Source organism: Bos indicus, chromosome 1, assembly GCF_029378745.1.
Source record: "Bos indicus isolate NIAB-ARS_2022 breed Sahiwal x Tharparkar chromosome 1, NIAB-ARS_B.indTharparkar_mat_pri_1.0, whole genome shotgun sequence".
Lineage (NCBI taxonomy): Eukaryota > Metazoa > Chordata > Mammalia > Artiodactyla > Bovidae > Bos > Bos indicus.
Window position 1 is genome coordinate 83838509 of NC_091760.1, and position 23190 is coordinate 83861698.

The 23190-nt window shown below is 45.6% G+C and overlaps 2 protein-coding genes and 1 pseudogene across 4 annotated transcripts in view; all 3 read left to right on the forward strand.

The window, feature by feature from the left end:
• Window positions 1-499: 499 nt before the first annotated feature.
• LOC109562781 (cytochrome P450 2J2-like) lies at window positions 500-9793 on the forward strand (annotated as a pseudogene).
• Window positions 5571-6103, forward strand: LOC109557499 (small ribosomal subunit protein uS15). The gene has a single exon (XM_019958853.2). The coding sequence runs from the start codon at window positions 5588-5590 to the stop codon at window positions 5984-5986; it is 399 nt and encodes a 132-aa protein (XP_019814412.1). The 5' UTR covers window positions 5571-5587; the 3' UTR covers window positions 5987-6103.
• A 9864-nt stretch (window positions 9794-19657) lies between the features above and the next one.
• PARL (presenilin associated rhomboid like) overlaps window positions 19658-23190 on the forward strand; it is a 54802-nt gene continuing 51269 nt past the window's right edge. Inside the window, exon 1 of one of the 3 annotated variants that reach the window (XM_070791087.1) lies at window positions 19658-19825. In XM_070791087.1, coding sequence (XP_070647188.1) covers window positions 19701-19825 — 125 coding nt within the window. In that variant the 5' untranslated portion in view covers window positions 19658-19700. The remainder of the gene's footprint in view (window positions 19826-23190) is intronic. The other 2 variants (XM_019958931.2, XM_019958923.2) reach the window with 2 other exon arrangements.

Here is a 23190-nt window from a genome sequence, read left to right on the forward strand (position 1 = left end):
GTGTGTTTAAAGTGGTGTGTGTCTCCAATACCTCTCCTTGCAAACCCAGCACCTGTATCACGAAGCCTGGCCCATAGATGGTGCTCAGTAATCATTTGCTGAGGGAACAACCGAGGATTGAGAATGAATGAATGATGCGATGAGCAGCCATATACAGCCTGGAGGAGCGCTCGGCGCAGTGCTCTCTGCCTCCTCACTCTGAGCCCTGCCCCTCTGCTCTCAGGTGGACCCTTTGACCCTCAGGCACCCATTGTCAGATCCACGGCCAGAGTCACTGGGGCTCTCGTGTTCGGCCGCCACTTCCTCTCGGAGGATCCCTTCTTCCAGGAACTGATTTAAGCCACCAACTTTGGCCTGGCCTTTGTCAAGGAGGCAGGTGTGCGGGTCATTGGACAGCTGCGGGTCTGATGCAGGCAGGGGCCTCAGCCAGGGCATAGCCAGGTGAGTGTCAGTTAGGCAGGGGGAGGGCCACAGGGCCTGTTTCTGGGTTCCTTCTGGGATGCCCACATCAGAGGTCTCAGCCCCCTTCAGCATCCCCAACAACGTTCTCAGTTCCCCTGACTCAGTGCCAGCACCTGAGCAGCCCCTGGGGAGGCCTCTTACCCCACAGCTAAACGACCTGTTCCCCTGGGCCTTCCGCTGCCTGCCTGGCCCCTACCGGGAGATGTTTAGGTACCAGAAGGCTGTGCGGGGCTATATCCACCGGGAGATCATGAGGCACAAACTCAGGACATCTGAAGCCCCCAAGGACTTCATCAGCTGCTACCTGGCCCAGATCATCAAGGTGGGCCTGAGAGGGCTGCAGAGGGCTGGAGGTGGCAGGGAGGGCCGGAGCAGGGGGAGGGATGGGGTTGGAGGGAGGTGCAGAGGGGCAGTCTTCCCAGCTGCATCTCATTTCAAAGCCATGGCCTCAGGTCCTCACCCTGGCCTCAAATCTTTCAGAGCTCACCAAAGCAGCCGCCATTTGGGTTTTTCCTCCCTTCTTCTCCCAGGCCAGTGCTGGCTCCTGCAGACATGGGTAGGGTGGGAAGCAGGGGACCTAGCTGATGTCAGAGCCAGCACCCCTGGGGCAGTTCCCTCTACCCAGAGAATTCTGGTCACAAGTCTAGGGACTGGCCAGGCCTCACTCAGGGAGACCCCAGGGCTCTGTTAAAGGAGAGCTTCAGACCTGGAGCTGCCCTCTCCACCGCCTACCCACTAGGCCACGGACGACCCTGTCTCCACATTCAATGAAGAGAACCTGATCCAGGTGGTGGTCGGCCTGTTTCTGGGAGGCACTGACACCACGGGCACCACTCTGTACTGGGTGCTCATCTACATGATCCAATATGGAGCCATCCAGGTCAAGGGGGCCAGTGGGTACACCCTGCTGACTGCCCCTGGGCTGTGGGCCTCTGGGCTGAAGGCACTGGCCCCCATCACTGGCTTTGGTCTATAGCCCTGGGAAGGGGGCCCCTGCTCTGACCCCTGTGGTGTGGGAAGTGTTCATGACTTTGAATTAGAAGGGGGAGAGGGGGCAGGGAGGGGACTTCTATTCCTGGCTACTTAGTGAGTGATCCTGGGTAAGTAATTCAACCACTTAGAACCAGTGTGAGATGAGGTGGTATTATTTCACTCATTCAGTACTGATTCAGTACCTCTAAGTGCCAGGCCCTGTACTCAAGATCACAAAGAAAATGTGGCTAGAGTTCTCTCAGGGACCGACTAACCACGATCTAAGTTCACATCCTGGTTCCACCAGTCTTGTGACCTTCAGCAGAATACCTGTCTGGTCGCAGCCTCAGTTTTCCTGTCTGTAAAATGGAGAAAACCGTTCCTACTCCATAGGACTCCTTGTATATAGAAAACCTGGTACACAGTGGGTATTCACATATGGATCCTTCTCCTTCCCTCCAGAACCCCTGGAGAAGCAAACCCTGCAAAATCTTGTTCACGAGCTCCGCCTTAGAGAGAGCCTGTCACTGTTGGGACCAAGGGTGGCTGAGTGAGGTGGGGCGACCTAGGAGCCCTGAGTCTCCATGGTGATCTCTGGGTGCCCTGAGTCTCCATGGTGATCTCTGGGTGCCCTGAGTCTCCATGGTGATCTCTGGGTGCAGACCAGGACGGTGGGGAGGCTGGGCTGCAGCACCGTCCTGGGACCCACGCGGAGCTGCCGGCAGAGAGGGTGCAGCAGGAACTGGACACAGTGCTGGGCACCTCCGGAGCCATCTGCTACAAGGACCACGAGCAACTGCCCCACATCTGCACCCTCCTCCATGAGGCACAGCGCCTCAGCAGTGTTGCATAAGTGCCGTGTGCCAGTGTGTGACCTCCACTCATGTGCATGGCCATCCTGTGCCCAAGGTAGGTGGCCCCCGTGTGACCTCATGACTGATCCAGCACCTGCAGAAAGCACCCTTTGCTGGACAGCCTGCCCAGCACAGCCACCCGCTCCAGCTTCTGCCTGTCTGCCGGCTCTCTGTCAATCATCCACGCATCCATCTCCATCTATGGCTTTCCAGACAAGAAGGTTACGATTGTGAAAGAATATACTCATTTAGGGATATTTTTAAATGTTCTGCACTGTTCAGAAGTACCCCTGCACATATTTTAATGTTCTTCTTTCCAATCTTTCCTGTCCACATTTTTTATATATCTATGATTATGCTGAATATGTAATTCTGAATCCTTCACGTCAGTTAACTCATTATTCTGATTCTTCTTCAGTATTGGTTCTCAAACTTCCAGAATCACCTGCAGGGCTTACTAAAATGTACATTAGAAAGAAAGAAAGTGTTGGTGTTCACTTGTGTCCAACTCTTTGTGGCCCCATGGACTCGTAGCCTACCAGGCTTCTCCTTGCAAGAATACTGCAGTAGGTAGCCATGCTCTTCTCCAGAGGATCTTCCTGACCTAGGGATCAAACCTGGGTCTCCCTCATTGCACGCAGATTATTTACTGTCTGAGCCACCAGGGAAGCCCCAAAATGGACATTTCTGGGCTCCATTCCCAGAGTACTGGGGGTGAGCCCTGAGAATTTACCTTTCTAACAGGTTCCCAGGTGGTGGTGATGCTTTGGGTCCCAGGACCACAGTTTGAACACAACTGGTCCACATCACTATTAATGGCTGCATAATATTCCACCAAATGGGTGTTTTGTATTTCTTAACCCTTCTTATAAACTTTTAGGCCATTTGCACTTTATGTGCCTTAGGCTTGGTCTGCATTTTATATTATGTCCTTGGAAATGCCTGTCTAGTTTCTTTCATTTTATAATTAGGTTAAGAGGCTGTTATTGTTCAGCCGCTAAGTCAGGTCCAACTCTTTGTGACCCCATGAACTGCAGCACACCAGGCTTCCCTGTCCTTTACTATCTTCTGGAGTCCACTCAAATTCATGACCATTGAGTTGGTGATACTGCCGGGGACCAGCCCCGGCTGATCCAGGGTATTCGAAGCAGGGACGGCGTCGGCGAGGATCAGGAAACAACTGCTTAATTAAACGTTAATTAAGGATATAAAGAGTAATAGAATGAGGATAGCTCAGTGAGGAAATTCAGTGGAGAAAAGAGGCTGAATAATTCAGCCAGAAGGTAAGAGAAAGAACGACATGGTGAGACCAAGTTTCGGTGAACAAGGCCCGCACTTTATTTTTCAAAGTAGTTTTTATACCTTAAGTTATGCATAGAGGATAATGGGGGAAGGGGTAGAGTCTTGCAGCAAACCAGGCTTTCTTCCTGCAAACTTATCATATGCAAAAGCTTAGGTGATTTGCATCATCTTCTGGCCCGGAGGCCTGTTAACATTTTAAGACCTTTTCTTCAGAAAACTTATTTTTCTCTTAAGGTGATTGGTCAGGAGCCACCCTCCAAAAGCATTAGATAAAGTTGCATTCCTACAGCGCAAAGGTGTGGTGGGCTATAACAAGAAAAAGAATTAACTCAAGGGTTCCAGGTTACAAACATTAAAGCTACTACTTACACCAATTATATTAATCAATACACTGCCAGGGTCACAGCAGGTAAGGGATATGGAAACTTAGCAGCAAACATTGGCCCAATAAGTGAAAATCCCTTCACCAATACAATTTCTAATCAATCTTTTAACTACTCAAAAGAATCTGTGTTTAGACAGTTTAGAACATCTCCTGCCTCTCACAGTTGGGAGGCTCTGAACAATCACATGAGGCCGGAAAAACCTATTCAGGCAGGCTAGAGGATTTCCAAAGGAGTTTGTAGGTTAAACACTGTCACACCCAGGAATTATGGAGCTGTAAGCTAACTTTTTTCAGAGAGGTAGTGGGGGACAGCCCCCCGTAAAGTCAGAGGTGTAGGTGAAAGCACAAAGCAGAAAGTAGGCAGACTCTGGTTTTGGGGGGAGATTGCTCGAGAATTTCCAGGGAGACTCCTGAGGCTTGATCCCGCCTTTGCGTATGCCAAGCCTCCTTCCTCATGACCTTTGCCAGAGGCGGAGCTCGCTCCCCGCAGTGATACCATCCAACCATCTCATCATCTGTCGTCCCTTTCTCCTTTTGCCTTTGATCTTTCCCAGCATCGGGGTCTTTCCTAATGAGTTGGCTCTTCGCATCAGGTAGCCAAAGTGTTGGAACTTCAGCTTCATCATCAGTCCTTCCAATGAATATTCAGGGTTGAGTTCCTTTAAGATTGATTGGTTTGATCTCCTTGCAGTCCAGGGGATTCTCAAGAGTCTTATCCAGCACTACAGTTTGAAGGCATCAATTCTTCAGTGCTCAGCCTTCTTTACTGTCCAACTCTTACATCTGTATGTGATTACTGGAAAAAATCATAGCTTTGACTATACAGACCTTTGTCGGCAAAGTAATGTCTCTGCTTTTTAATATACTGTCTGGGTTTGTCAGAGATTTCCTTCCAAGGAGCAAGTGTCTTTTAATTTTATGGCTGCAATCACCATCCTCAGTGATTTTAGAGGTTAAAAGGACAAGTACTGAATAAGGAGAGATAGAGAAATAAAGTTAAAAACTATTTAGGTTGAAAACAGCTACTGTATATGTACATAAACTTGAGTCTGAGCTACCCTGGGGTCAAGGCAAAAGAGGAAATCCAAATTAGTTATGACTCTCATGTAATAAAAGCAAGCATACCTGTATGAGGAAAACTTTGGCTTATCCTCCAAGAAGTTATGAAGATCATTATTCATAACACATTTTTGAAGGCCAGTAGACAATATATATTGAGTGGTGCCTTAAGTAGGAGTTTTTAAAAGATACAGGAATATTTTTCCAAATAGTAGCTTCTTACCTCTAACTCATTTTATTTTATTTTTTTTAATTTTAACCTCTAACTCATTTTAAATGATGTAAGTTTGACATGAATACATTTTTGTATGGAGTAAAAAAAAAGAGTTGAGGTTTATAGCTCTCTGGTGATCCAACTTGAGACAGGTTTCTGACATGAAATGGGTTCTAATAATTTCTAATAACTAGTTACCTACTCTCTGCCAAGCCTTACTGTGTTAAGGGATTTGTGTCCACTACAGCATTCAGTCTTCACAATGACTGTCATACAGATCCTAAGTAAAAGATGTTTATTGAATTAACTGTCGCCTTTTGCTGCCACACCGCCAGCATCATGGGTCGCATGCACGCTCCCGGGAAGGGCCTGTCCCAGTCGGCTCTGACCTACCGCCGCAGTGTCCCCACCTGGCTGAAGCTCACTTCTGACGACGTGAAGGAGCAGATCTACAAAATGGCCAAGAAGGGCCTGACTCCCTCACAGATCTGTGTGATCCTGAGAGACTCTCATGGTGTTGCACAAGTACGTTTTGTGACAGGCAACAAAATCTTGAGAATTCTTAAGTCCAAAGGACTTGCTCCTGATCTCCCTGAGGATCTCTATCATTTAATTAAGAAAGCTGTTGCTCTTCGGAAGCATCTTGAGAGGAACAGAAAGGATAAAGATGCTAAATTCCATCTGATTCTGATTGAGAGCCGTATTCACCGGTTAGCTCGATACTACAAGACCAAATGAGTCCTACCCCCTAATTGGAAATACGAGTCATCCACAGCCTCTGCCCTGGTTGCATAAATTTGTGTATTATACTAAAGCAATAAAATCATTGTTTAACAGAAAAAAAAAAAAAAAGAATTAACTGTCTACTTCTCTTTGCATGCTCAGTTGCTTCAGTCTGTCTGACTCTTTGTGACCCCATGGACTGTAGCCCACCAGGCTCCTCTGTCCCTGGGATTCTCCAGACAGGAATACTGGAGTGGGTTGCCATGCCCTCCTCCAGAGGATCTTCCTAACCCAGGGATCGAACCTGTGTCTCTTATATCTCCCATATTGGCAGGTGGATTCTTTACCACTAGCACCACCTGGGAAGCCTACCTTTCCTGCTATGTAATAAATTACCTCCAAACTTAGCAACTTACAACAACAGCATTTCAGAGAGTCAGAGATCTGAGTGTCTGTGGGTCAGGGGCCTAGGTGCTGCTTAGCTAGATGGCTCTGATTTAGTATCTCTCATGATGCTATGATGAAGTTGTTGGGCTGCAGCTGCAGTCTCCCCTGAAGGCTCCATAGGGAGGTCCCACACCTTCAGGCTTGATTCTGGGCAGTCGGCTGGAGGCCACCCTCAGTTTCTTGACATTGGGAATCTACAGAGGGGAGCTTAAAACAGCTGAACTCCATTAGAGCAAGTGAGAAGACAGAAGCCTTAGTCTTTTTGTAACCTAATCTCACATGATATCATGACTTTTGCTATATTCTATTTGCCAGAAGTGGGTCACTACAGACAGCCCATCCTCAAGGAGAGAGGGTTTCATGGGGAGTGGATGCCAGGTATCAAGAATCATTTGGGGAGTGGGGTGTCATTTTAAAGAAGCACAGATGGTAAGGTTGCCAATTTTAATAAAGATGTGGCAGAGTCTCTCATCTTGGCACCCAGTGCATGGAGGTGATGGCTAGAGCCCCAAGCCTTCCCTCAGAAAGGGGCTTTGGCTCAGCACTGATGCTCCAGCCTGTTCTTGCTGGAAGCCTTGATGGTACAAATAGTACACTATGGAAATGATGGTGAGAGAGAAGGTATGGAAGCCCAATCTTCTCCATCAGGAGAATCTTTGTTCAACTCTTACAACCGTGGTTCAGGGCAGACTTGATTGCAAGGGCCTGGCAGGATGTGATCATTAAATTCTTATTAATTTGATCAGACTTGAGATCCCTGCCTCCATGTACTTTCTTCTTCATAATAATCCTGTCTTTTTGATGTTGTTGCTATTGTTATTCTTTTTTTAAACAGATAGCTTATGAGAGCTCATGTAACTGCCCCAAACACACAGTAAGAAACTTAACTGAGTTTAATTCATGTCCTTCTGATTCCAACTTTTTTTTTTGTCCTTTTTACCATACTCCCTGCCATTCATATTGCTCCCAAAATCCCATTTTTGTAAAGTAAATGAGCCAGCATGTTGGATGGAGATGCTTTGCATTGTCTATTGTTCTGTTAGGTTGGCTAATACTGAACAGTCCTTGGCAGTATTTGACCATCAGGTTCAGAGGTTAAATGTCTCCTGGATTGTAAGGACAGGACCATGTCATCAACTCATTCTGCTGTTAGTCTGGTAGGAGGCCCCAGGCCCTGGTGGTCTAAGAGTTATACCAAATTAGGTCAAATTGAAAAAGAGGGAACTAGAGTTCAGGTCTGTTTCATGCCATCTGGGATTAGAAATTTCCTTATTAATAGCCCATTCTTGCCAATTGATTCTAGGAGTTTGTTCTGTGATAAGAGCTCCAGGGAACCATTAACGGCCTGGAATCAATATCCAGCTTTCCCAGCCTGGGCAAGAGATGTCTCCTGAAAGTAGAATCAAAGCGTGGCAGTAGATCATTAAATGTTACAGATATTCCTAAACTGTTCTTAACCATTCCAACAGTCACGTGACAGTGACAACAGCAACGGCCCCTAATCAAGCCCGTCTCCTCAGACATTCTATTTGATTATAAACTCCAAGCTGCCATTTACAGGGAAGAAGTTGGGCTAAAGTCCCCAGGAGGCACCCAGGAGGCAGATGGTTCTATAATTTGGAGGAGAGGGAGGGTTGGCCTTGTTGAGTAAGTACTGGCTATGTCTGAGCCAGTTCCTCGAGTTGAGGTTGCTCAGCCACTTTGCAAGAAGTCCAGAACCTCACCCAAAACAGGACATAAATAACTCTGAAGGGAAAAGAGCGTCTTGCCCGGAGGCTTTGCATCCAAAGGAGGTTGTTAAGAACTGCTGTAATGCAGAGGTTTCTTCATCCCAGGAAGGGAAAACAGAGTGTGGGGTGGAAGTCCCAGAACCATAACTAGGAAACAGCCTGCTTAGGCAGCAGCAGGAGCAAGTGCCTCCCGTGCAAAAGCCTCTGCCTGAAGCCATGGAGTCAGGAGGCCTGGGTGCCTGTCGGTCTGGATGGCTAGGGTCAGGCCCCTCCCTGTAGGCTTCAGTAGATCAACTGAAAAAAGAGGGGAGAGGGCTTCTGCAAGTATACACATTCTCTGTGTTCTGCACTCCTCATTGGCTTCTCTCTGGTGTGCAGGCTTCAAACTGCTGAGTTTTTGTCTTTAATTTCAAGATGTCTTTGTCAAAACCAAGAATCATGTGGCCAGTTCTCTAGTCCCCCAGGGATGACTGGTTTGATTCTCTGGTGTTGGTTAAAGAGCCGCAGAATAGGAGGCCTGCTTCAGAGCCCTGGGGCTGTGTCCCAGGTCCCGGAGGCCACAGCAAACCCCTTCCTGGCTCCCCTTGGGCCTCTTGCTCAGCCCAGGGCCTGCGAGGTATGGAGCAGAAGTCACCAACAGCAAGTGTTGGCTCCTATCTGCTCTGGTCTGATCAGTCTGATTCTCTTTCCAGTCACTCACTTCTTTGAGGTAGAGTGAGGGCTCAGGTTAGGGTTAGAGGTCACCCTCTCCTCTCCCTAATTCTAAGGAGTGAAGCTTTCTGTCTCTTCTTCTCTCTCTGCCTCGTTACTCAGTTTTCCTTACCCTTTGTCTGCCTGCCACTCCATTCCTCCTCTCTCTCTCGCACACACACCGCCACTGTTTGTTGCCCTGTGCAGGACTTGGTCCCCTCTGGTCATGCCCACCAGCCACTGGCCCTCTTCCTTGGAGACAGGAGCTGTGTCTCTAGCCCAGGCTGGGAGTCTTAGGATGGAGGTGGGTGCCCCATAGCCAGGAGAGTAATGCCCAGCAACTTCACTTCTGTGAGGGCCCCTCTGCTGAATCTTTTGGGACTCCCTGGCCCCAGGCGACTCTCGCCTGCCCACCTAGTGTTCTCTGAGCTCATGTCAGCCCAGCGTCAGGGTTGGGTGCTGGGTCAACTGAGTTCCTTGAGCTACACCAGCTCGTCTCTGCAGGGCACCATCATCTTGCCCAACCTGGCCGCTGTGCTCTGTGACCCTGAGTGTTGGCGGACCTCTCGACAGTTCAACCCTGGCCACTTCCTGGACAAGGATGGAAATTTTGTGGTCAGGGACATCTTCCCACCATTCTCCGCAGGTATGGGGTGCAGCACTGGTTGTGGGTGGGGGGTGTGATGGGACCCCTGCAGGACCACCTGCTGCCTCATGACCTTTCCTTCTGCTTCCAGGGCATCAGATGTGCCTAGGGGACTAGCTGGCTCAGATGAAACTCTTGCTGATGTTTGCCACCCTCCTTGGGACCTTTTCCTTCCAGCTGCCAGGGCGGAGCCCAGGGCTCAGGTTGGAGTACAACTTTGGGGGCACCCGGAAGCCCCTGCCCCAGAAGATCTATGCCGTGTCCCGTCTGAACTGCCCCCATCCAGGTCCTAGAGAGGAGGTCCTGTAGCCCTCTGGAGTCTGGAGACTTGTCGCCCACAAAGACCTGCCTCAGTCTCTCAGCTCCTGAAAAGTTGGAGAAGAACAGAGTTTACCAGTTTAGTGGCCTATGGTTCTCCCTAACACAAGCTCTGATGCGTGACATTGGAGGGTATACTTATTAAGGATTCTACCAATGTGGTTCAGTTGGGTAGCTCAGTCCCTAGGATTTTATAAGGTTGGTTAAGAGGTGTGGCCTTGAATCACTTTAGAAGATTAATCTGGGGAGTCAAGTCTCACGAGGTAGCATCTCAGCAGTTCAGAGAGAAAAACCATAAATGCAGTAATGCATCTTTATACTATTGATGCAGGCCCTGACAGTCCAAAACCTGGGAAGCTCATTTTTCTGTCCTCTCCTGCCCTCTCCTGACCAGAGGCAGGAAGTGCATGCCCCTGCAGCCACATGACTAGGAAAGATCTCCCCAGCAACCTAGGATGCCTCAAGTTTTAAAACATTGTTTCCAGGGACTTCCCTGATTGGCCAGTGGTTAGGACTCCACGTTTCCACTGCAGGGGGCATCTGTTCAATCCCTGATCAGGTAACCAAGATTCTGCATGCCTCGTGGCACGGCCAAAAAACAAAACAAAAAAACACCCCACTGTGTCTCTAGACAAACATTGCTTATTAAAAAAGAATAATTTGATTAGGAAATTCAAATTAAAGTCAAAATGAGATACCACTACACACTTATTAGTATTGCTAAAAACAAAGTCTTGAACCTAAGTACTGGAATTCTTACACACTGATGATGGGAATGTAAAATAGTTCAATCACATGGGCAATTCCCGGTACAATTAAACACTAGACCATACTATCCAGCTGTTTCACTCCTAGGTATTTAACCAAAAGAAGTGAAAATATACATTCACAACAAAACATACTATATGATTCCATTTCTGTGATATTCTTGGAAAGGCAAAATTATAGGACATAAAACATAAGTGGTTGGCAAGGTCTGGGAATAGGGTTATGGGTTGACTATAAAGGGACACAAGAGAACTTTTTGGGGTGATGGGAATGTTCTGTATCTTGATTATGGTGACAGTTACACAACTGAATGTGTTTGTCAAAAATCATTGAACTGCATACTTACAAGAGTGAATGTTGTATATAAATCATATCTGAATAAATCTGACTTCTAAGAAAGAAATATCTTTTATCCTTTGAGTTATTTAAAAGATGTACCTATGACTTGTAAACAAAGTACAGATATAGAAAACTTACGGTTACCGGGGGATAAGGTGGTGGGGAGGATAAACTGGGAGACTGGGAGTGACATATATACAGAACAATTTATAAATAGATGGCTAATAACCTGCTGAATAGCACAGTGAACTCAGTACTCTGCAATGGTTGTATGGGAAGACAATCTAAAAAAAAGTGGCTACATGTGGAAGGGTGATTCACTTTGCTGAACACCTGAAACCAACACAACATTGCAAATTAACTATATCCAATAACAATTATTCTTAAAAAGCGTCACTCATCATCTCCTTATATGAAGGGCTAAGTCAAGCCCCACTTACAGCGGGTCTGCAGTCCCTGGGACAGCGCGCCCTGAGGGGAACTCAGGATAGAAAAGCAGGAGGATGCAAGCTGTGTTTTGGATGCAAGGGCCCCGAGGTACTTAAGATGCATATCTAAGGAAGGATTTCAATGACCCAGAGCTTTCGTCTTCCCTTACAGAGACAGATAAGCACTAAAATCATTACCTTGAGATATCTCTTCTTTGTGATTAATAGTAAGCTTTTCCTTCCTCACTTCTGTGTTTTCCCCATAGCTCAGTGGTAAAGAATCTGCCTGCAATGTCCGAGAGGCAAGTTTGACGCTCGGGTCAGGAAGATCCCTGGAGTAGGAAATGGCAAACTGCTCCAGTATTCTTGCTTGGAATATTCCATAGACAGAGGAGCCTGGCAGACTACAGCCCACAGGGTCACAAAGAGTTGGACACAAATGAGCGTGTGCGTGCACACACAATTTTCCACAAAAAATGTGTATACATACTGATCCCCCCCCTACCTGTTAGGAGCAGTTCCTTGAGGCTCTGAGAGGCTGTCTTCTGGGCCACAGTCCTCAGTACTGTCCCTGAATAAAGCAGAAACTCACTGCTCTTATCTTGTGTGGTTTTTCCAGTGGACAAAATGAACCAACATTTCTAATTAGTAGGATATCAGTCATCACTGTGATGAAATAAAATGTCTATTTTATGGCAAGACAGGAAAAAATTTAAGCAAAAAACTTCCTTGCAGCTTTGGGTCTCCCTGCTCCCCTTGAGAGTGTGTGGTGCATTGGCAGTAACCAGACCTCCTTAAAAAGATAGCCGTCGTTCTTAACCTTGTAATGGGCCGTGAGGACACATGACCTACTCCTTCCTTTGTATGTGCAGATCTGCACTATATAAATTGTCAGTGATACATCATTTGATGTATATTTGTCTCAAAAACTTACATAACTATGCTTTGACCTCTAATGGGTGGAACAGAGCTTTCTGAAAGACTGTCTCCCAGGTTAGAATCCTTAGATTGGCTCTAATAAAAGTTTCTATTCCTTTCTTAGATTGACTATTAATTTTTTCATCCACAACTGTTAAACTGAGCTGGGAAAATTCCAGCCTAAAATTCCAGCTGGGAAACTTGTATTAATTAGCCTCTAGTCTTTCTGCAATTGGAGAAGGAAATGGCAACCCACTCCAGTGTTCTTGCCTGGAGAATCCCAGGGACAGGGGAGCTTCCCATGCTGTCTCTGGGGTCGCACAGAGTCGGACACGACTGAAGCGACTTAGCAGCAGCAGCAGCAGTCTTTCTGCAAGCAAATGTACAAGTTCTTCTAGGCTTTTTTTCCTTCTTTTTAAAAATTGAAGTACAGTTGATATACAATGTTTCATATGTACTGCAAAATGACTCAGTACATGTGTGTGCCTGTGTGCGTGCTCAGCTGTATCTGACTTTTTGCAACTCCATGGACTGTAGCCCACCAGGCTCCTCTGTCTATGGAATTTCCCAGGCAAGAATACTGGAGTGGTTGCCATTTCCTACTCCAGGGGATCTTCCCAAAGCAGGGATCGAAACTGCGTCTCCTGTATCTCCTGTGTTGGCAGGTGGATACTTTACCGCTATGCTGCCTGGGAAGCCCATCAGTTCAGTTCAGTCACTCAGTCATGTCCGACTCTTTGAAACCCCATGGACTGCATGGGAAGTACATAAATGTGTTTCTATATAGTCTTTTTTTAGATTCTTTTCTGAAAAAAGATGATCACATTACAGGTTATCACAATATATTGAATACAGTTCTCTGTGCTATACAGTAGGTCCTTGTTGATTATTATATGTATATAGTAGTGTGTGTGTGTTAATCCCAAAGTCCTAATTTATCCCTTCCTCCCCCGTTCAAGTTTGTCTCTCTGTCTCTGAGTCTATTTCTGTTTTGTAAATTAGTTCATTTGTATCACTTTTTTTAGATTCCACATATAAGTAATATCATATATTTCTCTTTATCTGACTTCACTTAGTAGATAATCTCTAGGTCCATCTATGTTGCTGCAAATGGCAGTATTTCATTCCTTTTTATGGCTGAGCATTATTCTCTAACAGGCTTTTCGAGATCTTGAAACTTTCTCACAGACATGTTATTTTCTGTGTGGAACCATACCCAGGGCCTGGGGAGTCCAGAATGGGCCCCACTGAGCGCACAGGGTCCCAGAAAGTGGCAAAAAGCCTAGTTCTCTTGCCTGAATGACCCCCTCACAGGGCTGGCAGCTGTTTGTGACCCAGCAGCCTCTAAGGTTGCTTACCTGCCTCTTGAGAAATCTGTACGCAGGTCAAGAGGCCACAGTTAGAACCAGACATGGGACAACTGACTGGTTTCAAATTGGGAAAGGAGTATGTCAAAGTTGTATATTGTCATCTTGCTTATTTAACTTTTATGCAGAGTACATCATGCAAAATGCCAGACTGGATGAAGCACAAGCTGGAATCAAGATTGCAGGGAGAAATATCAATAACCTCAGATATGCAGATGACACCACCCTTATGGCAGAAAGTGAAGAGGAACTGAAGAGCCTCTTGCTGAAAGTGAAAGAGGAGAGTGAAAAAGCTGGCTTAAAGCTCAGCATTCAAAAAACGAAGCTCATGGCATCCAGTCCCATCACTTCATGGCAAATAGATAGGGAAACAATGGAAACAGAGACAGATTTTATTTTCTTGGGCTCCAAAATCGATGCAGATGATGACTGCAGCCATGAAATTTAAAAGACACTTGCTCCTTGGAAGAAAAGCTATGACAAACCTAGATAGCATATTAAAAAGCAGAAACGTTACTTTGCCAGCAAAGGTCCATCTTGTCAAAGCTATGGTTTTTCCAGTAGTCGTGTATGGATGTGAGAGTTGGATCATAAAGAAAACTGAGTGCTGAAGAATTGATGCTTTTGGACTGTGGTGTTGGAGAAGACTCTTGAGAGTCCCTTGGACTGCAAGGAGATCAAACCACTCAATCCTAAAGGAAATCAGTCCTGAATATTCATTCGCTTTCTGCCATAAGGGTGGTGTCATCTGCATATCTGAGGTTATTGATATTTCTCCCTGCAATCTTGATTCCAGCTTGTGCTTCATCCAGTCTGGCATTTTGCATGATGTACTCTGCATATAAATTAAATAAGCAAGGTGACAATATACAACTTTGATGCTGAAGCTGAAGCTCCAATACTTTGGCCACCTGATGCGAAGAACTGACCCATTTGAAAAGACCCTGATGCTGGGAAAGATTGAAGGCAGGAGGAGAAGGGGACAACACAGGATAAGATGGTTGGATGGCATCACTGACTTGATGGACATGAGTTTGAGCAAGCTCTGGGAATTGGTGATGGACAGGGAAGCCTGGTGTGCTGCAGTCCATGGGGTCTCAAAGCATCAGAAATGACTGAGCGACTGAACTGATCCGAACTGACAAATCTAAGGTTAATTTATTTTAGTTTCTTAAGTAAGTCATGCCCTGGAACACATCAAAAATGCTATTCTCTCTACCTAGAACATTTCAGCCCTTCTCTTCTCCTGATAAACTCCATCAATTTCTCTGAGAAGCCTTCTCCCCTACCTCCCATTCATTATCCCTTGACTGTGTTATTTCCCCCTCCTCTAAACCCCCAGAGAGCCTTCTCCTTCTCTGACCATAGCACTTCTTCCAATGTATTGTAATTGCCTGTTTATTGACTTGCTCCCTTCTTCCTCAGTAGAGCAGGATCTCTGTGAGGTCAGAGATAGTGTCTTCTTAAAATATATCTCAGATCTAGTACACTGCCTGGCTTCACCAGCTGAGCCACAATGGCAGCGCAAGAATACTGGAGTGGGTAGCCTATCACTTTTCCAGTGGATCTTCCCGACTTAGGAATCAAACCAGGATCTCCTGCCTTGCAGGCAGATTCTTTACCAACTGAGCTATCAGGGAAGCCTATACTGCCTGGCATTATGTATTTAATAAATATTTATAGATTGAATGTGGTATTATTATAGTACTCAAGGTCATCTAAATCAGAGTGAAGGTCTAAGAGGAAGGACTTATTGGAAACCAAAATGTCACCTCTGAATATGACTCTTTGACATAAAAGTTACTTTGAGCCAAAGGCAATTAAGAAGCAGTAAATGCAAATATAAAATATAACAAACAAAAAACAAACAAACAAAAATAATAAAATATAACAAAAGCAGCAACAAATGCAGACACTGCCCCCTTCCTTTTCTTTCTAAAGACAGAAAATAAATGTTTCCTTTCAAGGAGACAGATCCTTATCGGTCCAAAGACTGGAGACCAATGTGAAAGTAAAATCAAAATGGAGTCAGTATTGCTAAGAGAGCTCTATATTTTAGAGAGTTGGGAAATCATTGAGAAAGTGTGATCTATGCACTTCTCAGCCTTCTCAGATTCTCCTCAGTCAAAGAATCTGACCTTTGGACAACTTATTGTCTTAATGGCAGGATCCAGAAGATCTATTCAATGTTCCAGAAACTCAAGATAATTATTTGACTCAGCCTAAAATTAACTCTTATTGCCAAATTCAGACTTAAATTGAAGAAAGTGGGGAAAACCACTAGACCATTCAGGTATGACTTAAATCAAATTCCTTATGATTATACAGTGGAAGTGAGAAATAGATTTAAGGGACTAGATCTGATAGACAGAGTGCCTGATGAACTATGGACAGAGGTTCGTGACATTGTACAGGAGACAGGGATCAAGACCATCCCCATGGAAAGGAAATGCAAAAAAGCATAATGGCTGTCTGAGGAGGCCTTACAAATAGCTGTGAAAAGAAGAGAAGCGAAAAGCAAAGGAGAAAAGGAAAGATATAAGCATCTGAATGCAGAGTTCCAAAGAATAGCAAGGAGACATAAGAAAGCCTTCCTCAGCGGTCAATGCAAAGAAATAGAGGAAAACAACAGAATGGGAAAGACTAGAGATCCCTTCAAGAAAATTCGAGATACCAAGGGAACATTTCACGCAAAGATGGGCTCCATAAAGGACAGAAATGGTATGGACCTAACAGAAGCAGAAGATATGAAGAAGAGATGGCAAGAATACACAGAAGAACTGTACAAATAAGGTCTTAATGACCCACAAAACCACGAAGGTGTGACACTAACCTACAGTCAGACATCCTGGAATGTGAAGTCAAGTGGGCCTTAGAAAGCATCACTACGAACAAAGCTAGTGGAGCTGATGGAATTCCAGTTGAGCTATTTCAAATCCTGAAAGATGATGCTGTGAAAGTGCTGCACTCAATATGCCAGCAAACTTGGAAAACTCAGCAGTGGCCACAGGACTGGAAAAGGTCCAACCCCAAAGAAAGGCAATGCCAAAGAATGCTCAAACTACCACACAATTGCACTCATCTCACACGCTAGTAAAGTAATGCTCAAAATTCTCCAAGCCAGGCTTCAGCAATACGTGAACTGTGAACTTCCAGATGTTCAAGCTGGTTTTAGAAAAGGCAGAGGAACTAGAGATCAAATTGTCAACATTCACTGGATCATCGAAAAAGCAAGAGAGTTCCAGAAAAACATCTATTTCTGCTTTATTGACTATGCTAAAGCCTTTGACTGCGTGGATCACGATAAACTGTGGAAAATTGTGAAAGAGATGGGAATACCAGACCACCTGACTTGCTTCTTGAGAAACCTATATGCAGGTCAGGAAGCAACAGTTAGAACTGGACATGGAACAACAGACTGGTTCCAAATAGGAAAAGGAGTACGTCAAGGCTGTATATTGTCACCCTGCTTATTTAACTTCTATGCACAGTACATCATGAGAAACGCTGGGCTGGAAGAAGCACAAGCTGGAATCAAGATTGCCAGGAGAGATATTAATAACCTCAGATATGCAGATGACACCACCCTTATGGCAGAAAGTGAAGAGGAACTCAAAAGCCTCTTGATGAAAGTGAAAGAGGAGAATGAAAAAGTTGGCTTAAAGCTCAACATTCAGAAAACTAAGATCATGGCATCTGGTCCCATCACTCCATGGGAAATAGATGGGGAAACAGTGGAAATAGTGTCAGAGAGTTCATTTTTTGGGGCTCCAAAATCACTGCAGATGGTGACTGCAGCCATGAAATTAAAAGACGCTTACTCCTTGGAAGGAAAGTTATGACCAACCTAGATAGCATATTCAAAAGCAGACACATTACTTTGCCAACAAAGGTCTGTCTAGTCAAAGGCTATGGTTTTTCCAGTGGTCACGTATGGATGCGAGAGTTGGACTGTGAAGAAAGCTGAGTGCTGAAGAATTGATGGTTTTGAACTGTGGTGTTGGAGAAGACTCTTGAGAGTCCCTTGGACTGCAAGGAGATCCAACCAATCTATCCTAAAGGAGATCAGTCCTGGGTATTCATTGGAAGGACTGATGCTGAGGGTGAAACTCCAATACTTTGGCCACCTCATGTGAAGAGTTGACTCATTGGAACAGACCCTGATGCTCGGAGGGATTGGGGGCAGGAGAAGGGGAGGACAGAGGATGAGATGGTTGGATGGCATCACCGACTCAATGGACATGAGTTTGAGTGAACTCTGGGAGTTGGTGATGGACAGGGAGGCCTGGCATGCTGTGATCCATGGCGTCACAAAGAGTCAGACACGACTGAGCGACTGAACTGAACTGAACTGAAAATTAACTCATGACAGCCTACCTGTTTATTAAACTCTTAGCCTAAAATAACTGGCAAGAGTCCATCCCTTAAGGAAAATGCCTTAAGGGACTGCCTCAGGATCAATAATTTTTCTTTTTTTCGCTTGCGGGATCTCTGTTCCCCAACCAGGCATTGAACCTGAGTCATGGCAGTGAAAACCCAGAATCCTAACCACTAGGCCACCAGGGAACTCCCTAATTCTTGAACAACCTTGTGGCTTTTGCCTTTATAGGCCTCTGCTTCCTTCTCTTACCCAGAAGATGTTTCATTTTACCCTAATCTGTGCCTCTGAATTGCAATTCTTGAGACCCTAAATAAAGCTTTGTTCTCTGCAACCTCCATATTATGAGTATTTATTACTAATAATTATTAATATTATTGTTCAATGAGACACTGGTGCAATCTGCAACAAACTTCGTTAACCTAACACTTACCTTCCTAGTAAGGAAGATAAGCACTACCTAACCCTGGTTGGACTCCCCCTAGCCCAAGCCGCATCATCTTGTCAGTTCTTCACAGATTGTTTCTTTGCAGTTGTTGCTGTGTTGTGTTAGTTGCTAAGTTGCATGTGACTCTGTGTCCAATGGACTGCAGCCTGTCAGGTTCCTCTGTCCATGGGATTTCCCAGGGAGAATACTGGAATGGGTTGCCATTTCCTTCTCTAGGGGATCTTCCCAACTCAGGATCAAACTCACCTCTCCTGCATTGGCAAGTGGATTCTCTACCACTGAGCCACCAGGGAAGCCCTGTATCTTTGTAGAAAAGGTATAAAAACTTCCTGCGCTAGTCTTTTCTTCTGATCTTCATTCTTTTGTGAAGACTTCCATGAGCATGTAAAAATTTAATAACATCGGTGTGCTTTTGTCCTGTTAATGTCTTTATCACTTAACTTTCAGACCTGGCCAGGATGGAGGAGAACTTTTTCCTACAGCTTCCTAGAAGAGGTGATGCTCCAAGTTGGTCTGAAGGACAAATTATTTCAGTAGGAAGAGAAGGGAAAGGTGGTTTGGGCAGTGAGGATGGTTAATACGAACTTCGGAGAAGGAGGGACTGGAAAAGTTGTGCTTTTCAGAAAGTGCAGATGATTCAGTATGACCACAGTTAGGGTAAGAGGGAGGGATGGAGTGGCAGAAAATAAAGTTGACAGGTGGGAAAGAGCTGATCAGGAGGTTTGAGTTTTATTTAGAATCTAGATTTTCAGGCCAGATTTTGACCTTTTGTTATATGCACAGACTCTTCAGTGTATCACAACGTGAAATGGTGAGGTGCAGTAAAAAGAGTAGTAATTTAATAAAACTTGGGTTGCAATATTGGTTCCTCCACTCGCTTCCCTTCAGTAGAAAACAACAAACTAACAACAGTAACAACCTCTATCTTCAGTGTTTTGCGAGTAATAAATTCAGTAAAGTGCCTGGTCCATGGCATCATTCAGTAAATTCGTTTTCCCTCCTCTTTTTCCCCTGGGCCAGTAGGCTGTAGGCCGGGCGGCTAGACGACGCTCCTCCAAAATGCAGACCGAGCGGTGCCGGTAGACTGGCTGGCGGCTTTCGGGTCCCCGTCTGTCCGTAGGTCGAACCTGGGCTTCGCCGCACGGGGGCGCTCTAGGTTGCTCCTCGGCACTCTATGGTTGTCCCTCGCCCCGGAAGTGGTTTCCGGCTGGGGTTGATAAGGTCGGGCCATGGTTGGGCAGAGGTTGGGAAGATGGCGTGGCGAGGCTGGGCGCAGAGAGGCTGGGGCTGTGGACAAGCGTGGACTCTGCCAGTGTGCGGCGGCAGCTATGAAGAGCTCACTGCGGCCCTGGCCCCGTCGCGGCTGCTCCGGCGCAGGTAATGACCGACCTCCGGGCTTCTCGCGTCTCAGACCTGCGATTCCGGCCGCGCATCCTCAGGTGCGGAGGCCGTGCGGGCCTCTTGTGCCTCCCCTGCCTCACCCCCTCTTCTCTCGCGTCCCTCCTCTCTCTCTTCCTCTTACGCCTCCGTCCAGTCTTCGCTTCTCGTCGCGCCACCTCGCCCCGGGTGCTCAGTGACCATCCCCGGCCCAGATCTCCGTGAGCCCGCGGTAGCCTCTTTCTCGGGAGGGGCGTGTCGGGAAGGGGAAGTAATCTGTAAAGGGCAGATTGGGCACCATACCTCATAATCCCGCGAGCAAATAAAGAATTAACACAGCTGGTAGAGTCGCAGGGCCTAGTTTTTAATCTCTTATCAATTTTTATAAAAGCTTTGTTTTTCTACAGATTACTTCTTCAGAGGAATTTATGAGGGAAGGCGGAGTCAGAGGAGGGCATCACTTTGCCTCTTGCAAAATGGTAGGAGAGGCTTTTCTGTTAAACGAGTTGAGACAAGGGAATATTTGGTTTTCAGATGACTTGGAAAGAAAACTTGATTTTTCCTGAGTAGAAGCTGTGTGAAGAGTATGGTCTATCAGTGTTTGCCCTTTTTGCATTAGAATAGTTCAACTATAAATTGAGAGAAACCCCTTATCTAAGGTTCTAGTGTGTATTTGGCTCTGAATTTTCTTTCTGTTGTTTAACAGAGTTTCAGTTCCCCGTTTTCTTACTTGGTTAGATGAGTGCCTGAAGTCTACCTGATAGATGATAGCAAGAAGCCTTGTGTTTAGTTCAACACCAGCTCTGCTGCTACTAAGTCGCTTCAGTCGTGTCCAACTCTGTGTGACCCCATAGACGGCAGCCCACCAGGCTCCCCTGTCCCTGGGATTCTCCAGGCAAGAATACTGGAGTGGGTTGCCATTTCCTTTTCCAGTGCATGAAAGTGAAAGTGAAGTTGCTCAGTCATGTCGGACTCTTAGCAAACCCATGGACTGCAGCCTACCAGGCTCCTCCATCCATGGGATTTTCCAGGCAAGAGTACTGGAGTGGGTTGCCATTGCCTTCTCTGGAACACCAGCTCTGCTGCTGCTGCTGCTAAGTCGCTTCAGTCGTGTCTGACTCTGTGCGACCCCATAGATGGCAGCCCACTAGGGTCCTCTGTCCCTGGGACTCTCCAGGCAAGAACACTGGAGTGGGTTGCCATTTCCTTCTCCAATGCATGAAAGTGAAAAGTGAAAGGGAAGTCTCTCAGTCTTGTCTGACTCTAGCAACCCCATGGACTGCAGCCTACCAGGCTCCTCCGTCCATGGCATTTTCCAGGCAAGAGTACTGGAGTGGGTTGCCATTGCCTTCTCTGGAACACCAGCTCTAGCCAGTGGTAAATAATTGAGGCTCCAATATGGTGGCTGCTGCTGCGGCTGCTGCTGCTAGTTACTTCAGTCATGTCCGACTCTGTGTGACCCCATAGATGGCAGCCCACCAGGCTCCCCCAGTCCTGGGATTCTCCAGGCAAGAACACTGGAGTGGGTTGCCATTTCCTTCTCCAATGCATTGAAGTGAAAAGTGAAAGTGAAGTCACTCAGTCGTGTCCAACCCTCAGCGACCCCATGGACTGCAGCCTTCCAGGCTCCTCCATCCACGGGATTCTCTAGGCAGGAGTACCGGAGTGGGGTGCCATTGCCTTCTCCCCAATATGGTGGAGCCATCCTTAATTTTCAGATCATCTGGAGTGTCTGTATATTTCCCAGGCCTTACCTCAATCCTGTCGACTTGCCTGGTGGGCAGAGGTGGGTTGGGGGAAAGGAGGTGGGTTGTGGGAGAAGCGGGAAAGAACCTGTAGTTCTAAACAAGCACTGAATGTAGGATCAGAGATTTGTGGTAAACTGGCTTACATTGTACTTAACTTCATGATACAGGGGAACGTGGAGCCTTAGCACTAACCTAAAACTCCTGAGGAGATGGGAGAATGAGGAGGTCAGGTGGAGGTGGTAATTTATATCAGTGGTCCTGATTCCATTCTTTATTCCAAACCCCAGTTGAAATTGCATAGTTTGAGAGGGAAGAAGAGTGAATGTAGCTATTAGGAAGCAACAGGTGTTCAATATTCAAGATCTGTGTTAGGAAGGGAAAGGAAAAGAAGAACAACTTGGTTAAAGAGGAGGTTCCAGTAAAAATGGAGACCATTTGAAACAAATACATGTGGTGTTGAAGATTACCATCACACGTTTTAGTTTGTCATTCATATGCAGAGTTTGAAATTGACATTATTTGGGGTGACATTGAAAAAGAGATTGTGGGTGAGCCCGAAATGTAACTTCTAGAAAGAAGCAAATTTCTTTGTATGTAACTTTATTAGATCTGCTTTCACTTCTCGAAGTTCTAAAATTAGTATATGGAGGAATGAAGTCAGTGATATGATTAAAACAGAGGTCTGGGCTTAGTCCTTGTGATTTTTTGTTGTAACAGGAGTGAAGTGTGGCTGAGAATTTGCTTTTTTTTTTTTTTTTAACAAGAACTACAGGTAGTGATATTCCTCAAAATTTCTGCAAACTATAATGGCAGGCCCAAAGCAGCCTGCCAGTGAAGAATGGTTTCTGTGCTTTAAAAGACTGAACAGTATGCCACAGAGATATAAGTTGTTTTTCACAAAGACTAAAATATTTATTGTCTGGCTCTTTACAGAAAATGAAGAACATCTCACTTAGAGTTTTTAGAAACTTTACCATTGTCAAACTGTTGGCAGCACTTCTGAAAAATGGTTTAGGCTTGAAAGAAGCCTGCATAATTTTTCAGTTGTATGTATCATTTATATGGAGCGTAAATCTTAAATTTAGACTGGGATGACAGTCTTAAGATATATTTAAATACTTGACAAATTAGTAAAATCTGGTATATTTATTTCCCTTTTAATCTTCCACGTATTAACTCAGGATGAGTTTTAAGAAAATAACTGTGACATGCTTACGCCAGTCAGGAGCTTGGTGTACCTCCCCCAACCAAATGGCTGGAAATTCCAGGGTACTCTTTCGAGAGGGAAAGAGGATGTGGATGTTATGCTGGGAATGAGCCAAAAATGCTCACTGTCAGTCCTAGTTAAACTTTCCTATTGGAATTCTTCGTTTGTTTACAAATCCTATTTTTAAAATTCTAATTAGTTAGGATTAACCTGTAGATAACTATTGTAATTTAAGTGGAAATATTGTTGGAAGAGTGGGGGATTCATTTCTAGCTCCTGGTATTCAAAGTGGTTCATGAACTAGCAGTTTAGGACAGGGGTTTGTCAGACTTATTTTATAAAAGTCTAGATAGAAAATAGGGCCATGTAGGTCTTTGTCAGATATTATTTTTCTTTTAAACAACTCTTTA

What these genes read in the sequence shown, in the direction of transcription:
- LOC109557499 (XM_019958853.2), top strand. Translation starts at nt 5,588, where the DNA reads ATGGGTCGCATGCACGCTCCCGGGAAGGGCCTGTCCCAGTCGGCTCTG.